The 15333-nt window shown below is 50.2% G+C and overlaps 2 protein-coding genes across 3 annotated transcripts; both read right to left on the bottom strand.

The window, feature by feature from the left end:
* Positions 1-540: 540 nt before the first annotated feature.
* On the bottom strand, positions 541-5818 carry Vps25 (vacuolar protein sorting 25 homolog). The gene is made up of 6 exons (XM_006992929.4): positions 5660-5818; positions 5308-5453; positions 4358-4411; positions 3755-3843; positions 2910-2985; positions 541-1179 (listed from the first exon to the last, which is right to left on the bottom strand). Exons 1-6 carry the CDS (start codon positions 5767-5769, stop codon positions 1067-1069), a joined length of 588 nt encoding a protein of 195 aa, XP_006992991.2. The 5' UTR covers positions 5770-5818; the 3' UTR covers positions 541-1066.
* Positions 5819-11427: 5609 nt separating this feature from the next.
* Ramp2 (receptor activity modifying protein 2) lies at positions 11428-14339 on the bottom strand. 2 transcript variants are annotated; one of them, XM_042282836.2, is made up of 5 exons: positions 14191-14339; positions 13054-13559; positions 12514-12579; positions 12009-12114; positions 11428-11870 (listed from the first exon to the last, which is right to left on the bottom strand). In XM_042282836.2, exons 2-5 carry the CDS (start codon positions 13175-13177, stop codon positions 11615-11617), a joined length of 552 nt encoding a protein of 183 aa, XP_042138770.1. In that variant the 5' UTR covers positions 13178-13559; positions 14191-14339; the 3' UTR covers positions 11428-11614. The 2 variants fall into 2 exon arrangements, with proteins under 2 accessions (XP_042138770.1, XP_042138769.1); XM_042282835.2 differs by lacking the exon at positions 14191-14339 and having other exon boundaries at positions 13054-13643.
* Between the last annotated feature and the right edge of the window lie 994 nt (positions 14340-15333).

Raw genomic sequence — 15333 nt, 5'->3', positions numbered from 1 at the left:
TCAGCTAGACCCCAGGTCTGCACAAAGATGGGTGTGTATACTCCAGGACAAGCCCCCCCCCCCAACCTCCAACCAAGAACTGGTCACCCATCAGCTCCACCCCACCTTGGCCTGAGTCTGGCCCTGGCCAGAACGGCTGTTTTTGCTGTGGGCTCTCCTTCCTCCTCTTCTGTTTGCCAAAGTCTTCAATAAACCAAAGTCCACATCCGGTTTACCCCCCAGCTCCCCTTGGCCACAACTACCCCACCCAGACCAGATGGGTGGAGGGAGGGGCTTCAGAATAGTTCAGGACTTCCATGGGGGAGCAATTAAGTGACTCCAATTTAGAGAGCAAGCAGCAGGCTGTCCCCAAGCTGTGTTCCAACACCACTCCCCCACACAACCCACCCAGCACATGGAAAACTACAGGCTCGCTGGAGACCCCAGGCCCAGAGGCCTTTCTCTTGTACAAAGGCCAAAGGCTCCTTCTCCTCTTTCCTTGGCTGGGACTCAATCAGGTGGAACACTGCCCCGCCTTCCACAGTCGGATTCCAGCAGTAGTAACAGGCAGACAGTGGGAGATTTTAATATCATCAATCAGAGTGGGCCTGCCTTTCCCTGCCAAGCCCCCTGGGGCTTCCTATCTCTGTGTTGCCTGGAAGGCTGCCCGCAGCCAGGGCTTCCACCCACCCCTAGGAAGATCCAGCACCAGCCTGAGAAGGGAGGCCACAGCAGCTAAGGAGTGGGAGGGGAGAGGAGAAAGAAGCGTGTGCAGGCGCATATGGGTGTGTACTTATGTGTGAGAACTCATGTAAAGTGTCAGGTTTATAGACCCTGGCCCAGGGACAGTCTAGGATGGGAAAGGAGGTAGGGCAAGAAACATCCTTTTCCCCTGGCACCGTGGGCTCACTCTGTCCCGGGGACAGATAGATGGACTAAGGGGGAAAGATCCCAAGGTCTGAGCTTTCAGGACTTGAGCCCTTTGAGTCGGTGGAGTGACGGGTCCAGTCTGTGGGACACTTGGTCTGTCTCCTTTGGAAAGCCCTGGAAAGGTGGGAGGTGAGAAGCAGAGGGAGACAGGTCTCTGCTAGAAGAACTTGACTCCTCGGCCGTCACTGACAGTGATGATCTCAGCCTTGTGCTCCTGCTGTAGGGCCTGTAGAGCACGCAGCAGGGTGGCCTCATCCAGCCCATGGAACTCTGGAGAGGAAGAGATGGTCAGTCAGGACACTCAGTTCTTTTGGTGGTTGAGCCAGAAGCTCAGCACTCCCAAAGGCAGGATATTCTATTTGTACGCTATCTGTATGGCTGCAGCTGTCGCTCACACTTCCTGGGCATTCCTTGGGAGCTGAGAGTGGAAGGGAGCCTGGGTCAGCATGAAATGAAGCAGGCTTATTCCACCCTTCTCAGTTCTACCCCCAGAGCCCTCTTTCTCTGTGCTGTTACCAACATGCCTTTAGGACCACAAAATAACCCTGATAATCTGACCTAGGCCAGGGCCCATGCACTGACAGTGACCCCATCCAAACATCTGTATAAACCAGGAGGATCTGCCTTAATACATGAAGTATACGCAGCACCCCCTAGCCAAGAGACTGCTAAATTTGGTAGCCAGTATCTGCCCTTTCCTAGTTGAAAGGGAGCCAAAGGCCAGCGGAGTATCCAGAGATACTGGGAAGATACTGTAGAAAGATGTGAGAGGCAGCAGACAAGCCCTAACAGGCTTGCTCACCTCACCCCCTGAGGGAGCCCAGCTCAGGTCAAGGAGTGAGAGCATTCTGGGGAAGCCTCCAGTTGTACAGGCTGAGTGGTGGGCTGGGCCAGGCTGCAGTGCTGAATTCGTGGGGTGATGGTGGGAACAGCAAGCAGAGGCCTGCAGGGCAGGGGGAGACAGCCAAGCGGCGTAAAGTCTGCCGGAGCAGTCACAGCCTGGCAGAACCCCCAACCCCCTTACCCTGGCAAAGACTGAAACTTTTGGTGATCCTGGGGATCAGAATGAAGAGTCACAGGGGGAAAAAAAAAGAGCTAAGAAGTGTTTACCCTATGTAAAAATCAAAGGCCATACAAATCCTTGCCTGGCACAAACCCAACCTTTTTAAATGGGCAAGGGGGTGGGGCTGGGGGTGTTGGCCCAATCCCTTCAGCTGACACCTACAAATCCTGAGCCTTCCATAAGAAGAAAGGGTGAAAGAGAGATTGAGTCAGCAAGGAATGGATTCCAAGTTTAATCCCCCACGCTGGTTCCTTAACTAGCTTCCACGGCAACACTTTTTAACATACTCCTGAAAAATCTTTTAAAAACACACAAACATCCACACCAACAAAAAGAGTGGTTTTGTTTGTTTGTGAATTCAAGTGGTACGGAGTGTTTGGGTGAGAGTTAGGACGTTCTGAACTTTGCTGGAGAAGAGGCCCCGTGGTTAAGAACCCTTGCTGCTCTATGGAGGGAATGCGTTTGGATCCCAGCACCTACACAACTAACAGCTCCCAACAGTTCCAAGGGGTCCAGCCGATGACCCCTTCTGGCCCCCACGGGCACCAGGCATGTTATGTGGTGCATATACATACATTCAGGCAAACACTCATGGACATACCATAAAAATAATCTTTTTGCTGTTGTTGTTTTGAGACAAGGTTTCTCTTTATAGCCCTGTCTGTCTTGGAACTTGTTCTTGAGACCAGGCTGGACTCAAACTCAGAGATATCCGCCTGCCTCTGCCTCCCCAGTGCTGGGATTAAAGGTGTGCACATCACAGCCCAGCTAAAAATAAGTCTTAAAACAGAAACAAACAAACAAACAAAAAACCCAAAACCTCAGAACTTTGCACTGTGGAATCCAGAGACGGAGAAATGGTTAGTCTTGAGACATACTAACCCAGTACCGGAGAGGAGAGGGTTCTGTTAGAGAGCTGGAGGAGAAAGGGCATTACCTTCATCCTCTGTGTCTTCCCCACTGGTCAGTTCATAGAGGGTAAACACAGAGTTGTTCTGGCCGCTCCTGGAAACCTGAGGGCACAACAGATGAGGACTGAGTAAGGACCAAGGATCTCCTGGGAGAAGGTCAACTTCAGCCCTGCCTTTTCCCCAGGAATGCTACCTACTCCCAGATCAGGACTGTCACCTCTGCACTGTCCTCCCCCCATGAACCTACAGGTGCTATATTTGTCTGTGGGTACACACATTTGGAACCACTAAGCCGCAGCCGTTCACGTGTCTCAAAAGTGACCTCTCATCCTGGTTGTTTTCTGTTCAGGAATGGGTGGTGTGTATTTGTTATATTTAGGTTGTTGATGTTTTCCCCCCTCCTTCTCTCTTGGGAATGTTTGGGGCTGGTGGTGACTAGGAATTTGAGGGACAGAAGACTCTGTCCTCCCACCCACACTGGCTCAGAAGGTCTCATTCATGTGAACAACACCATGAAGGCACAGTGGGAGAGGGAACCCAGGTTTTTTTTTTTTCCCTCCCTTCCTTTCCCCATTTATCTCCTGTGGCCAGAGGCTCCAGCCAACAATAGCACTTATGGTTCCCAGTACTACCTTCTCCAAACATGGCCTCACGTAGCCTCTGGCCTCCTACAGGCAAAGAAAGGGAGATTCTGTGCAGGAGAGACATTGAGTCACTGAAGGAAGGCTGCCAGGAAGGCCCGTGCTTCCGGTTTTGCCCACTCCCCACTCTGCCAAGTTCGGATCTAAAAAACACCAGCTATCGGCTGGACACTGGCGGCAATTCTTCTCTGCCATGGGTCACTGCTTAGTGCTTAGCAGGGTGGCCTCACCCATTGATAAATGAGTTTCCCCCATTCTTCTGGCCTCCGCCACATGATCAGGAAGCTAGACTTATTCTTGTCCAGCCACTCGAGGTTCCCTGTAAAACAGATACCTATGAAAGCATCGTGCTCTTAAAAAAGGGGCAGAAAGGCAAATACCGACACGGGACAGCGTGGAGGACTCTGCTTTCAGAATAAGAGATTCAGTATGCAGCTGGGCGATGGTGGCGCACACCTTTAATCCCAGCACTCGGGAGGCAGAGCCAGGAGGATCTCTGTGAGTTCGAGGCCAGCCTGGGCTACAGCGTGAGTTCTAGGAAAGGAGCCAAAGCTATACAGAGAAACCCTGTCTCAAAAAAACCAAAAAAGCGATTCAGTACTATTCTTACTTATAAAGCATCCTATTCTCCTTAGTCTATCTCTCTTCAGGTAGAGGCCATAGAGGGATTTTAATTTTGTATATTAATGGGGGAAAGAACGGGGCCATCTCAGAATACTTAAGGCTTCAAGTTGGAGGAGAGAAAGTCATTAAAATGAAAGAGATGCCCTGCTCTACCCTCAGGAAAACCCAATTAAGAAGAAGGAAATAGGTATCTGAGGGACTGAACCCACCTTTCTTCCTTAGTTCCTCTAGTACAATCTGGATTGACTCTACAGGAAGTTTTCCTGGTTTAAGGTTAAGGGGATGCTCTATGTGGGTAAAATAAATTGGGTAAAATAAAAATGCCCACAGCAGGGCCCATGATGAGTGTCATCTGGACCCTACCTTCCCCTGCGATACATACATGCAATTTTTGAAGAAGATACAAGTTAGCATTTTCTGAACATTCTGGAAAGGAAGGTAAAAAAGAAATTTCTACTTGGAGGGAAGAATTAGCAGAGTAGTGGCACTAACTCTTATGAGATGGAGACAGAATCACCCGAACAAGGCTGGGCTGGGCTACAGAAATCGGGTCTCAAAATAAATAAATAAAAGGCAAGAGTTTTAGAAAATAAAGAGTATTACCATTCCCCTCATTCTCTGTCACCTTCTCCACATATTTTACCTATGAATCAGCCAGCAAAAATAAATGACCCTCACTTCCTGAGAGGGGTGGTGTAAGCACAGAAAATTATTAAAGGTGGTTTAGGGGTCTGAGCCTCACAGAGAGGAGATTCCACATATTTTACCTATGAATCAGCCAGCAAAAATAAATGACCCTCACTTCCTGAGGTGATGTTAAGTACAGAAAATTATTAAAGGTGGTTTAGAGGTCTGAGCCTCACAGAGAGGAGATTCAATAGTTTAAAACAGTCCAGGATATAAATTTGGGACTCTACTTAAAGGCCCAGATTGTAAGACCCCAGCACTTATTAATGCGAGGGCATTAATGCGGGGGCTGGCACTGCCTGGGAGGTATGTGTCAAATGATGATCTGCCCTGTATCTCAGCCTTCTCCTAAGTCCAGTTTGAGTAGAAATCTGCCTACTGTGGGTAAAGGCAGGCGGGGAGATGCAGTCTGAACATGTAGAGAAGTGTGGGAGTGCGTGTGTGGGCTATGGAAGAGCCTGAGGGAGGATACGCTGGAGCTTGACGTTGTTGAAGAGCGGGCTCTCCTGGGCTTCCATCACGGTCATGCTGGACTGTTTGTGCAGGCGGCAGAAGGACAGAACCAGAGAGCACCAGGCAGCCAGCTGCTTCTGCCGAGTGTCCACGTTCGGCTGTAACCTGCCGGGTGAAGGGAGTGGGGCGCAGAATTAGAGAGCGTGAGAGGGCAAAGCAGCACCGTTAGGGGAGAAAGTGAAGGGCTGGCTGGACGGAAGGCGCCCGGAAGCTCCTTTCTCCCCCGGAACCCCAAGTGAATCATCAGGGCTGAGCCCTGGGCCCCGGGGAGGGAGGGAGGTACCCGGGGTTTCTCGGGGTCTGAGCCTCACGTAAAGAAGGGCGGGAAGCGGTACTGCCACGGCCACTCGAAACTCATCGCCATCGTAGTAGCCCAGAAAACCCGGAACTGACAATTGGCTTCCGGTCTCCGGCTCGGCATGTCCGGGCAGACAGCACAGCAGAAAGGTTCCGACTCCTCTCCGGAGGCACGCAACGCGGATGGGAGCGATCGTTGTCACCAGCCAGTCTAAGACAGTCCTAAAAAATTTCACCAAGCAGAGCAGAAAGGGCCCTGGAAGTCTCCTGGTTTAAACCCAGGAAAAAGAAATGACTTCTGCAAGTGCGCAGTTAGCAGAACGCGAATAGAGCTCACATCTCGAAGGCTTCTTTACATTCGTGTCAATCACCATTCCATATAAACTCGCGATTCCGCAGGCTCCTGCATTCCCACCCAGGTTGACTTCACTCCTTCGTTTCCTGTATAACCGTGGGATCATATTGTGTGGTTTGCATCACTGTAAGCGACCTTGCTCTCTTCCAAGATTCAAAACTAACATTTAGTTCTCATCTTTCCCACAATCTCACCTTTCTAGACCCCAGATTTGGAATCCCTGCCGGCTTTATCTGACTCATAACCCAACGTACACTACCCAGGTCTGTCCCTTTGCCTGCCTAAATTACTGGTCAGTTCCCAGACCAGAATTATTGTTCCGTTCTCCCAACACTACCCCCACTCCTGAGCGATGGAAAATTGCTGAAGGAGGAAAATACCCAGACCTGTTTACTCAGTCCCAGGCTCCCTGAGTAATCTCAGTACTGGGCCCTCAGGGGAGCCTTGTTGAATCTAGAAATATAAGTTTGGGAGTCTTCTGATCTGAAATGCAATATGAACCCACCTGAGGGATGGAAATGCTAAACAAAAGGTGGATTGAAAAGAAGGCTGACGTCTGACTGCTCAGAAATGCTCACCTGTAAAGAATGGGGGGAAGCTGGGCTGTTTTCCTTGATTCCTTGTCATCCTCAATCATCAAGACAGCCCACCTGTGTCTGTCCTCCTGCTCCCTGCTGAGTGATTATGAGAATCCCTTCATCTGTCATGTTTAAGTCATACCTCAAAAGTTCCCCTCCACTTTTCCTGTCTCTTCCTTTTAAACTCAAAAGTATCATCCTTCCTTTGTAAGAAATGCCACCGCCCTTGCCTCTCTTTTCCAGTTCCCTACAGGACATCTTACCTCTCTTCCTTTATCCACAGCTCAGTTTATTCCTATTTAAAAGTAACGTTAGCTGGCGGCGGCGGCGGCGGCGGCGGCGGCGGCGGCGGCGGCGGCGGCGCACGCCTTTAATCCCAGCGCTCGGGAGGCAGAGGCAGGTGGATCTCTGAGATCCAGGCCAGCCTGGTCTACAGAGCAAGTTCTAAGGCAGCTAGAGCTGTTACACAGAGAACCCTGTTTGGGGCCGGGGTGGGGTGAGGGTGGAGATGGGGTGGGGGTGGGAGGACTATGTTAACCGAGCATGCCTTCAATCCCAGTGCTCAACTTTAATTCTATTGGCTCAACCTTCTGAGTGCTGAGATTATATACATGTGCCCTATCTGTGGTCTGATTTGTTTTTACATGAGGTCCTACTAGGTGGCCAGACTGGACTTGCATTCTCTGTCCCCCTGCCTCAATTTTCCCAGTGCTGGGTTCAACAGGTGTGTTTCACCTTACCTGGCGCTTTCTCTCTCTCTGTTTTTTTTTTTTTTTTTTTTTTTTTTTTTTTTTTTTTTTAAGACAGTTTCTTTTTGTAGGTCTGGCTGTCCTGGAACTCACTCTGTCGACCAGGCTGGCAGGGAACAACCTGCCTCTGTCTCTCAACTGCTGGGATTAAAAGGGTGTGCCGCCACTACCACCTGGCTCTCTTTCATTCTTTAAAGATGGGCATTTCCCTAAAGTCAAACCTCAACTATCTTCTTTTCAACATTTTTTTTCTTTTTTCAATAAACTTTTAAAGCTTTTGTACTTCCTATGGATGCATATTGTGCTTGAGGGTGGAAATAATCCCCAAATGATAATTCTACCTCCAACCTCCTCTCTCCTCCCCCTCCCCCACTGTTGATTCTCTGTGGGATATAAAAACTTGTCCCATTGTTACCTCATATTACCCATCCTTCCTTTCTGTTCTTTTGCTTCTTTCTTTCTAATCTGAGACAGTCTCATGCTTCCCAAACTGGTCTGGAACTCTTTTTTTTTTTTTTTTTAAGATTTATTTATTTATTATGTATACAGTATTCTGCCTGCGTGTATGCCTGCAGGCCAGAAGAAGGTGCCAGATCTCATTACGGATGGTTGTGAGCCACCATGTGGTTGCTGGGAATTGAACTCAGGACCTCTGGAAGAGTAGCCAGTGCTCTTAACCACTGAGCCATCTCTCCAGCCCCCTCCCCTTTTTTTGGAGGGGTCTGGAACTCTTTATGTAGCCGAAGATGATGATACTTTACTTCTGATCCTCCTGACTCCGCCTCCCGATTGCTGAGATTAGAGATGTTCACGACCACACCTGGCAACATCTTTTCTTTTTTTTAAGAACACATTATTTTATTTACATGTACATACACATTTATGCAGGTACCCATGGAGACAAAAAAAAAAAAGGGTCCCCTGGAGCTGGAGTCTCGGGTGTTTGTGAGTTGCCTGATATGGATGATGGGAATTAAATTCTGGTCCCCTGCAAGAGCAGCGGGCACTCTTCTGGGCTATCTCTTCAGCCCCCTACATCCTTTAATTTAGGTCAGTTCTGAAGGTCAAAGTCTAATTCAGAGGTTAAGAGCACTGGCTGCTCTTCCAGAGGTCCTGAGTTCAATTCCCAGCACCCACATGGTGGCTCACAGCCATCTATAATGAGATCTGGTGCCCTCTTCTGGCCTGCAGGCATACATGCAGGCAGAATACTGTATACATAATAAATAAATCTGTGAGTTCAATGCTGGCCTGGTCTGCAATGCAAGTTCCAGGACAGCCAGGGCTGCTACATGGAGAATCCCTGTCTTGAAAAAACAAACAAACAAAAAGAAGGTAGGGCCTGGTGGGAAGAAGTAGGTCACTGGGGGGTGTGCCCTAGAAAAGTATACCGTCCCTAGTCTCTGTGCTTTCCAGCTGCCGTGTGGGCTCTGCTCGGCTACATGCTTCCTGCCATGATACTCTTGCCTCACCATGGCCCCAGAAACAATGAAACCAAGTGGCCATACTCTGGAACATTAAGCAAAAATCAAGCTTTGCTCCTTTAAGTTTCTTTTGGCTGTTTTTTTTTTTTTTTTTTTTTTAACATCATTTTTCTCATACTGAGTTAGGGAAGATATTTTAAATTTATTTATTTATTTTTATTTCACATTACATTGGTGTTTTAGCCATGGATGATGGGTCCCAGGAATTGGAATTACAGACAGTTGTGAGCTGCCATGTGGGTGTTGGGAATTGAACCAGGGTCCTCTGGAAGAGCAGCCAGTGCTCTTAACCACTGAGCCATCTCTCCAGCCCCAGGATTTTTTTTTAAAGGATTTTATTTATTTAAAGAATTATTTATTTATTTATTTATTATGTATACAGCATGTATGACTGCAGGCCAGAAGAGGGCATCAGATCTCATTATAGATGGTTGTGAGCCACTATGTGGTTGCTGGGAATTGAACTCAGGACCTCTGGAAGAGCAGCCAGTGCTCTTAACCACTGAGCCATCTCTCCAGCCCAGGATTTTATTTATTTATTATGTATACAGTGTTCTGTCTACATGTATCCTTACAGGCTAGAAGAGGGCACCAGATCTCATTATAGATGGTTGTGAGCCACCATGTGGTTGCTGGGAGAATTGAACTCAGGACCTCTGGAAGGGCAGCCAGTGCTCTTAACCACTGAGCCATCTCTCCAGCCCCTTGGCTGGGATTTTATCACATGGACAGGAAAGCTGACACCACATCTCTTGTGACCGTCTCAGCCATATGTGCTCTCCCCCTTCCTTTGCACTTGGATACATGACCGTTTCCCTTGAGTGACTGCCATTGTATGTTCTAGGTTTTTGATTTATTTGTACTTGTCACGTTTCCCAGGGGATGAAAACCATTGAGAGTAGAAACCAGAATTGCTCTAACCTGCCTTTCCAACACTACGCTGCACACCGTGTTTTACACCAGCAGGCTCCTGGTGCATATTAGTCTTTTTTTTTTTTTTTTTTTTTAAGAGCTGAGGACCGAACCCAGGGCCTTGTGCTTGCTAGGCAAGTGCTCTACCACTGAGCTAAATCCCCAACACCCCACCCCACCCCGTGCATATTAGTAAAATGAACAAAGACAGATATATATTCATGGGAATAGAGCAAATATTTATTCCAGCTAAAAACTAAAAAATATCCTTAGGTTGGTGGTCTGTGATAGCACGTGCCTTTAATTCCAGCACTTGAGAGATGGACTCAGGTGTATCTCTGAGTTCAAGGCCAGCCTGGTCTACAGAATGAGTTCCAGGACAGTCAGGGCTACACAGAGAAAATTTGTCTCATAAAAACAAAACAAAAATCCTTAGATAACAGATGTGGCCTGAGAGAAGCATATCTTTGACAACAAATAGGTAGGTTCCAAGAAACACAGGCATTTATATCTAAAACAGATAAGCATGTGCCTGGAAATAGGTGTGCACTATTTAGGGAAGCAGATATTTTAGCAGGGAAAATGGAAGCCTGTAAAGAGCCCAAGAGTGCTGCAAAAGATAATCAGATGTTTCTATGGAAAGTAAAGTTGCTTTGCATGTGTTTGGAGGGACCTGGTAAGTGTAGTTCAGGAAGGATTGGAGATGAGAGTGTCGTGTCCCGTGTCCCCGTCCCCGTCCCCCCCCCCCCCCCGCTCCCCCCACCTCCCCCTCCCCCCGTGAGAACTGGTCCTCACTGTCTGGGAAACACTGCTCATATAGAGAAATGATGAGTTGCAGAGAAGTAGGTGTGTCAATGGAGTATCTTAACCATATTTCTCAAGAAGCTCTAGAAGGGCCCAGCTAAGAATTTGGTTGTTAAGGAGATAACGTGTTTCTGAGCCCCAGGGTCCAGTTTCCGCAGCAACCTGGAACTTCCTCTAGATCCCATACATTGTCTGGTTGTTGCCTTTAGTGGACACCAGGGGGCAGTGTGTGGCCATGATGGATCTAAGATGATGTGGGAACCTAGAGGGGACCTTAGAATCTTATAGACGAAGCTCCCACTGCCTTGGGCCTCAATCCTGAGGTCCTTAAGGATAACTTCTGCTGGTAATCATATTTCTTCTTTCTGTCTCTAGAGTAATATTGAGGCACAACGAAAGGGCAAAGCTGGGCTCCTGGGTAGTCTTTCTTCCCTGCTGGAGTAGAGATTTCTTGCCCCTCCTCCCATACCTCCCCAACTAAAGGCCCCCAGCTGCTGTCCAGACCGACCGGAAGGGAGTCTCTTCCTGCTTGCTTCCTGGAGCTGGGTTTGGAGAGGGACAGGAAAGGCCCCTCCCTGGGAGGAAAGAATATAGGAACATGGCTTTCTTGTGGAGGCGGAGGGCAGGTGAAAGGACCCGAGGAGCAGAGCTGTCCCGATTCAAGCTCTGTTCCCAGGAATGAGGCCCTGTAGAACTATCATCGACACAGACCCCACTAAGAAGGGAATATTGTGCCGGGTGGTGGTGGCGCACGCCTTTAATCCCAGCACTCGGGAGGCAGAGCCAGGTGGATCATTGTGAGTTCGAGGCCAGCCTGGGCTACCGAGTGAGTTCCAGGAAAGGTGCAAAGCTACGCAAAGAAACACTGTCTCGAAAAAAACAAAACAAAAAAAAAAGGAATATTGTACAAAAACACTTTTTTTTAAAGACTACAGAAATTGTGCCATGACTCGGCTTGGCTTCCATTTCCACCAATCCAAAGGTCTGTGGGGAAGACGAGAGCGAGAAAAGGAGATAGAAAGGGGAGAAGGGATTCCCAGTTCCAGCAGGGGTAAGGGGAAAGATGGCCGCTGAGGATCGCGCCCCCTTAGCTCTGGGCATCGCTATCTTTACTCCTCCACACCACAAGAGTGACCAGGAACGGGATGAGGCAGATGGGGGCGATGATCATGGCTAAGAGCACATCCTCTGGGGGATCGGAGAAGGTGGGCTGCACCAGGGAGCAGTTGGCAAAGTGTATCAGGTGAGTCTTAAAGATGATCCTTTCTGCAAAAGGATTTGGGAACCCCCGGCCAAACCTCTCCGCCTGGTACTCCAAGCAATACTGCAGGTCGCTGTAATGCCTGGGGGGCAGCAGAGGATTTGAGTGAGGGAGGCGTTGGGCACAGGGAGAAGGGTGTCCCACATTCACGCGAGGTCCACCCACGAGGAAGTCGCCCAACGCCTGGCCTGAGCCACCCACCCTTCAACGTTGCCCCTACCTGCTAATCAAAGTCCAGTTACACCAGTCCTTGACCGAGTCCATAAGACTCTTATAATCAAACCAGCAATACTGGACATTCTCTTCATAGCTGTCCTCCATATTCCCTGTAGGGACAGATGCTTCACAGTGACCACACCTCCAAGCTGGCCCTCCCTCCAAGCCTTCCGACCCAGGGATTTACAAAGTAGAGCCCTTTGCCTTTAGACAAGGGAATCCCTCTGAAAAATTCCTAGCAGGACACTTGTGGCTGTGGGGAGATCCGGGCTCTGGAATCCTGTAATGGCTTCCATGTGCACAGTATTTCCCTTCCCAGCCTCACAAGCACATCCACATACACCTTGTCCGGGTCTTTTTTACCCAGCTGGGGCAAGATGCCTTAAAGCTGGATTCGGGAGGTTAGTGGGGCATCACCTGGCCCCAGGCTTGTCTTGTGAAAGGACCCCTCCCCTGTGCTGGCTTTATCCTTCCGCTAGGTCGTTCCCCCCACAGACTTGGGCACCCACCTTTCGACAGCCAGCTGTCCTCAGTGGAAAGAGACTGATTCAGGGACTCCGGAGAGGTTGAGACAGCTGTATAAAGAAATGAGTGAGAAGGGTCAGATGATGCGGGAGAGGGAGGTCTGAACAGCGGTGCCTGTTTAGGGGTAGTGACTAAGGCCCTGGCAAGTCAGCACTACTTTGGAACATAAAGAGAAATAATCTCCCCGCTCCCTACTGTATTGTCCTAGTGCGGGAAGGGAGCGGCTGGTACCAGCTGCGCCCCAACTCGCACCGGGGCCCAAAGCCCCCTCCCTTCTTGTCAGTCCCGGACCTTCCAAGACCTCTCCGCCAGGTCCTGGCAGGCGCCCCAGCTTTCCTAAAGCGGGAAGTGCGGTCCTGTGCCAACCGGGAGATGTGTTCAGGGCCCATGTGCAGGTCAGAGCTGCTCCGCACGTCGGTTGGTACTCTCATGGTGGTCCCGTGCTGGCCTGGGTAGCCCAGGCCTCGTCCCCACTCCCCCGGACCTCCCTCGTCTTCCACCCGGGCCCCCGGGGTTGCGCTCACCACCCAGAAGCAGCAGCAGCAGCAGCAGGAGCAGCGGAGGGAGGCGGAGCGCTGCCGGCCGCCCGGCGCGGGTCAGAGCGAGCGGCGATCCACCCGGGGCGCGCTCCACCAGGAACCGGGCCATCACGCCTTGGGCGAGAAGGCGAGGAGGGGCGGCGGAGCTGAGCTGGCCCGGGCGGGGGCGCCTATATCCCCGGCCCGAGCCGCAGGAAGCCGCGCCGCTTCCTCGGAGGGGCTGGGACGGCGGCGGCCACGTGGGGAGCGGGCTGCAAGGGGGAGTCACTGCCGCACCCGCGCCTGGCGCCCGCGCCTTGCTCCGCCTGGCGCGCCTTGGCCCACTCTTCTTTCCAGCTGGATCTGCAGGGCTGGACAGCTCCCCCTGTAACCCCAGAACCGAGATCTACTTCCCGCCCCGTACTAACTCGGGTCTCCCAGCATCAGCTGAGGGATTCAAGTCGCCCCCTCCTTCTCACGCCGAGGGGTGGGGTCCAGCTGCTGTTCCAGACCTGGGGAAGAGGGAGGCGGCTGGTCGCTCCAAAACCCTCCCGCCGCTTAGTATCTGAGGCAGGGGGTTTAGGGGAAGCGGTGCCAGGAGCTGCGCCCGCCCGCTTTTCCCAGGGAACACCCACTGATGTCAGGCCGTCTGCGGAAACTCGGGGAGAAGAGGGGCCTGGCCATACCAAGAAATGGAGAAGGCCAGGGAAGCAGGGTAGGAAGGAAGTAAAGTCTAAATAACCTCCCTTCAAGGCAAATTCTGGGTCCTTCACTCACAAACCTGATATGGCAGTAACATGAACATGACTACATTTCCAGGGAAATGGAGGGATTAGAACTTCCAATGTACCACTTAGTGTTTGAAGTGAGTTATCTTAGCTGCTGTTGCTGTGGGTGGAACCTCGACCCCAAGATATGCATATTATCATCACCACCTGGAGGAGGAGGCAGCTAAAGCTCAAGGAAAGACCCCAGGACTTGAACTGAGACATTCAGGTCCTAATTCAACGTTCCCACTCCCTGGTTATACAGCCTTGAAGTCCACATCGGTCATCAGGACTCGCCATGCAATGTCAGGACCTTGCTCTCCTAACCTGTTGTGAGGACTTACCTCATCTGGGCAAAGAGATCGATCGTACTTACTCCACAGAAGCCGGTTTTCTTTTTTCCTTTCCTGAGAGACTTGACTAAGGTCACATTATTGGGAAGCCCCAAGGCTCAGCTTAGGCCCCCAGGGACCCAGCTTTCTCTCGTAGCTCAGCTGATGCTGCTGTCTATTGGGCCAGCGATTCATGAGCCTGAAGCAGCCCAGGAGCTGGTTTGGTTATGTTGTGCAACGCCAGGCACACAGCTGTCAGCACAAAACTTTCCCAATGACTCGCAGACATTGCCCCTTGAACTCAGCTGTTGCTGCTGTCACAGTTTACTGATTCCTGTCCACCATAGTTATCTTTTATGATCTCTTTCTTTGAAGATTCTTGTCTCAGGACCTCCAGCGGCTGCACTGTGGCCACGGCTAGCTGGAATCAACGGGCAGCTGGAGGTGGCCCTTTGAACACCTCAAAGCTCCATTGGTGAGGATCATTCCTGCTAAGGTGCAGAGGAGAGCCTGGTAGCCTCAAAGCCACTTTAGACTGGGACCAAGTTGTTCACATCTTCCATTCTTTCCAGAATTGCCCTTTTCTTCTTTTAATTTTAAATACTGTTTTATGTATGTATGTATGTGGACATGTATGTATGTGCATATGTGTACAGGTGCCTGAAGAGGTCAGAGTATGGTGTGAGCTGCCTGATGTGGATGCTGGGAACTGAACCTTCATCCTGTGCAAAAACAGAAAATGTTCTTAACCACTAAGCCATCTCCCTAGCTTGCTTTTCTTCCTTCCTTCCTTCCTTCCTTCCTTCCTTCCTTCCTTCCTTCCTTCCTTCCTTCCTTCCTTCTTTCTTCTTTTCTTCCTTCTTCTCTCTCCCTCCCTTTCTCCCTCCCTTTTGGATCAGTATCTTATAAAGCTCCACCTGGTCTAACACAGCCAGGGATGACTTTGAACTCCTGATCTGCCTGCTCCACTTTCTGAGTAAAGTATTGGGATTATAGATGCACACCACCACACCCAGTTTATACTATGCTAAAGGTAAAATCCAGGGCCTCATGCATGCTAGGCAAGCTCGCCATCAATGGAGCTACATTTCCAGCCCAGGATTGCTCTTTTCAAGAAGGAAACTTGGTCAAGAGGGAGGTTTCTGGGTCATACAATTGAGAGAAAGAAAGACCCAAAGATTGATTGG

Source organism: Peromyscus maniculatus, chromosome 8, assembly GCF_049852395.1.
Source record: "Peromyscus maniculatus bairdii isolate BWxNUB_F1_BW_parent chromosome 8, HU_Pman_BW_mat_3.1, whole genome shotgun sequence".
NCBI classification, from domain to species: Eukaryota; Metazoa; Chordata; class Mammalia; order Rodentia; family Cricetidae; genus Peromyscus; species Peromyscus maniculatus.
This window is presented reverse-complemented; position numbering and strand designations above follow the sequence as displayed.

Coding starts and splice junctions, on each gene's coding strand:
- Vps25 (XM_006992929.4), bottom strand. CDS start 5,769: ATGCCGAGCCGGAGACCGGAAGCCAATTGTCAGTTCCGGGTTTTCTGG. Junction 4,412..5,307: donor CAACAACGTCAAGCTCCAGC/GTATCCTCCCTC, acceptor ACCTTAAACCAG/GAAAACTTCCTGTAGAGTCA. Junction 2,986..3,754: donor GGAAACTCATTTATCAATGG/GTGAGGCCACCC, acceptor TTGTGCCCTCAG/GTTTCCAGGAGCGGCCAGAA.
- Ramp2 (XM_042282836.2), bottom strand. CDS start 13,177: ATGGCCCGGTTCCTGGTGGAGCGCGCCCCGGGTGGATCGCCGCTCGCT. Junction 12,580..13,053: donor GCTGCTGCTGCTTCTGGGTG/GTGAGCGCAACC, acceptor TTCTTTATACAG/CTGTCTCAACCTCTCCGGAG. Junction 12,115..12,513: donor GGACAGCTGGCTGTCGAAAG/GTGGGTGCCCAA, acceptor CTGTCCCTACAG/GGAATATGGAGGACAGCTAT.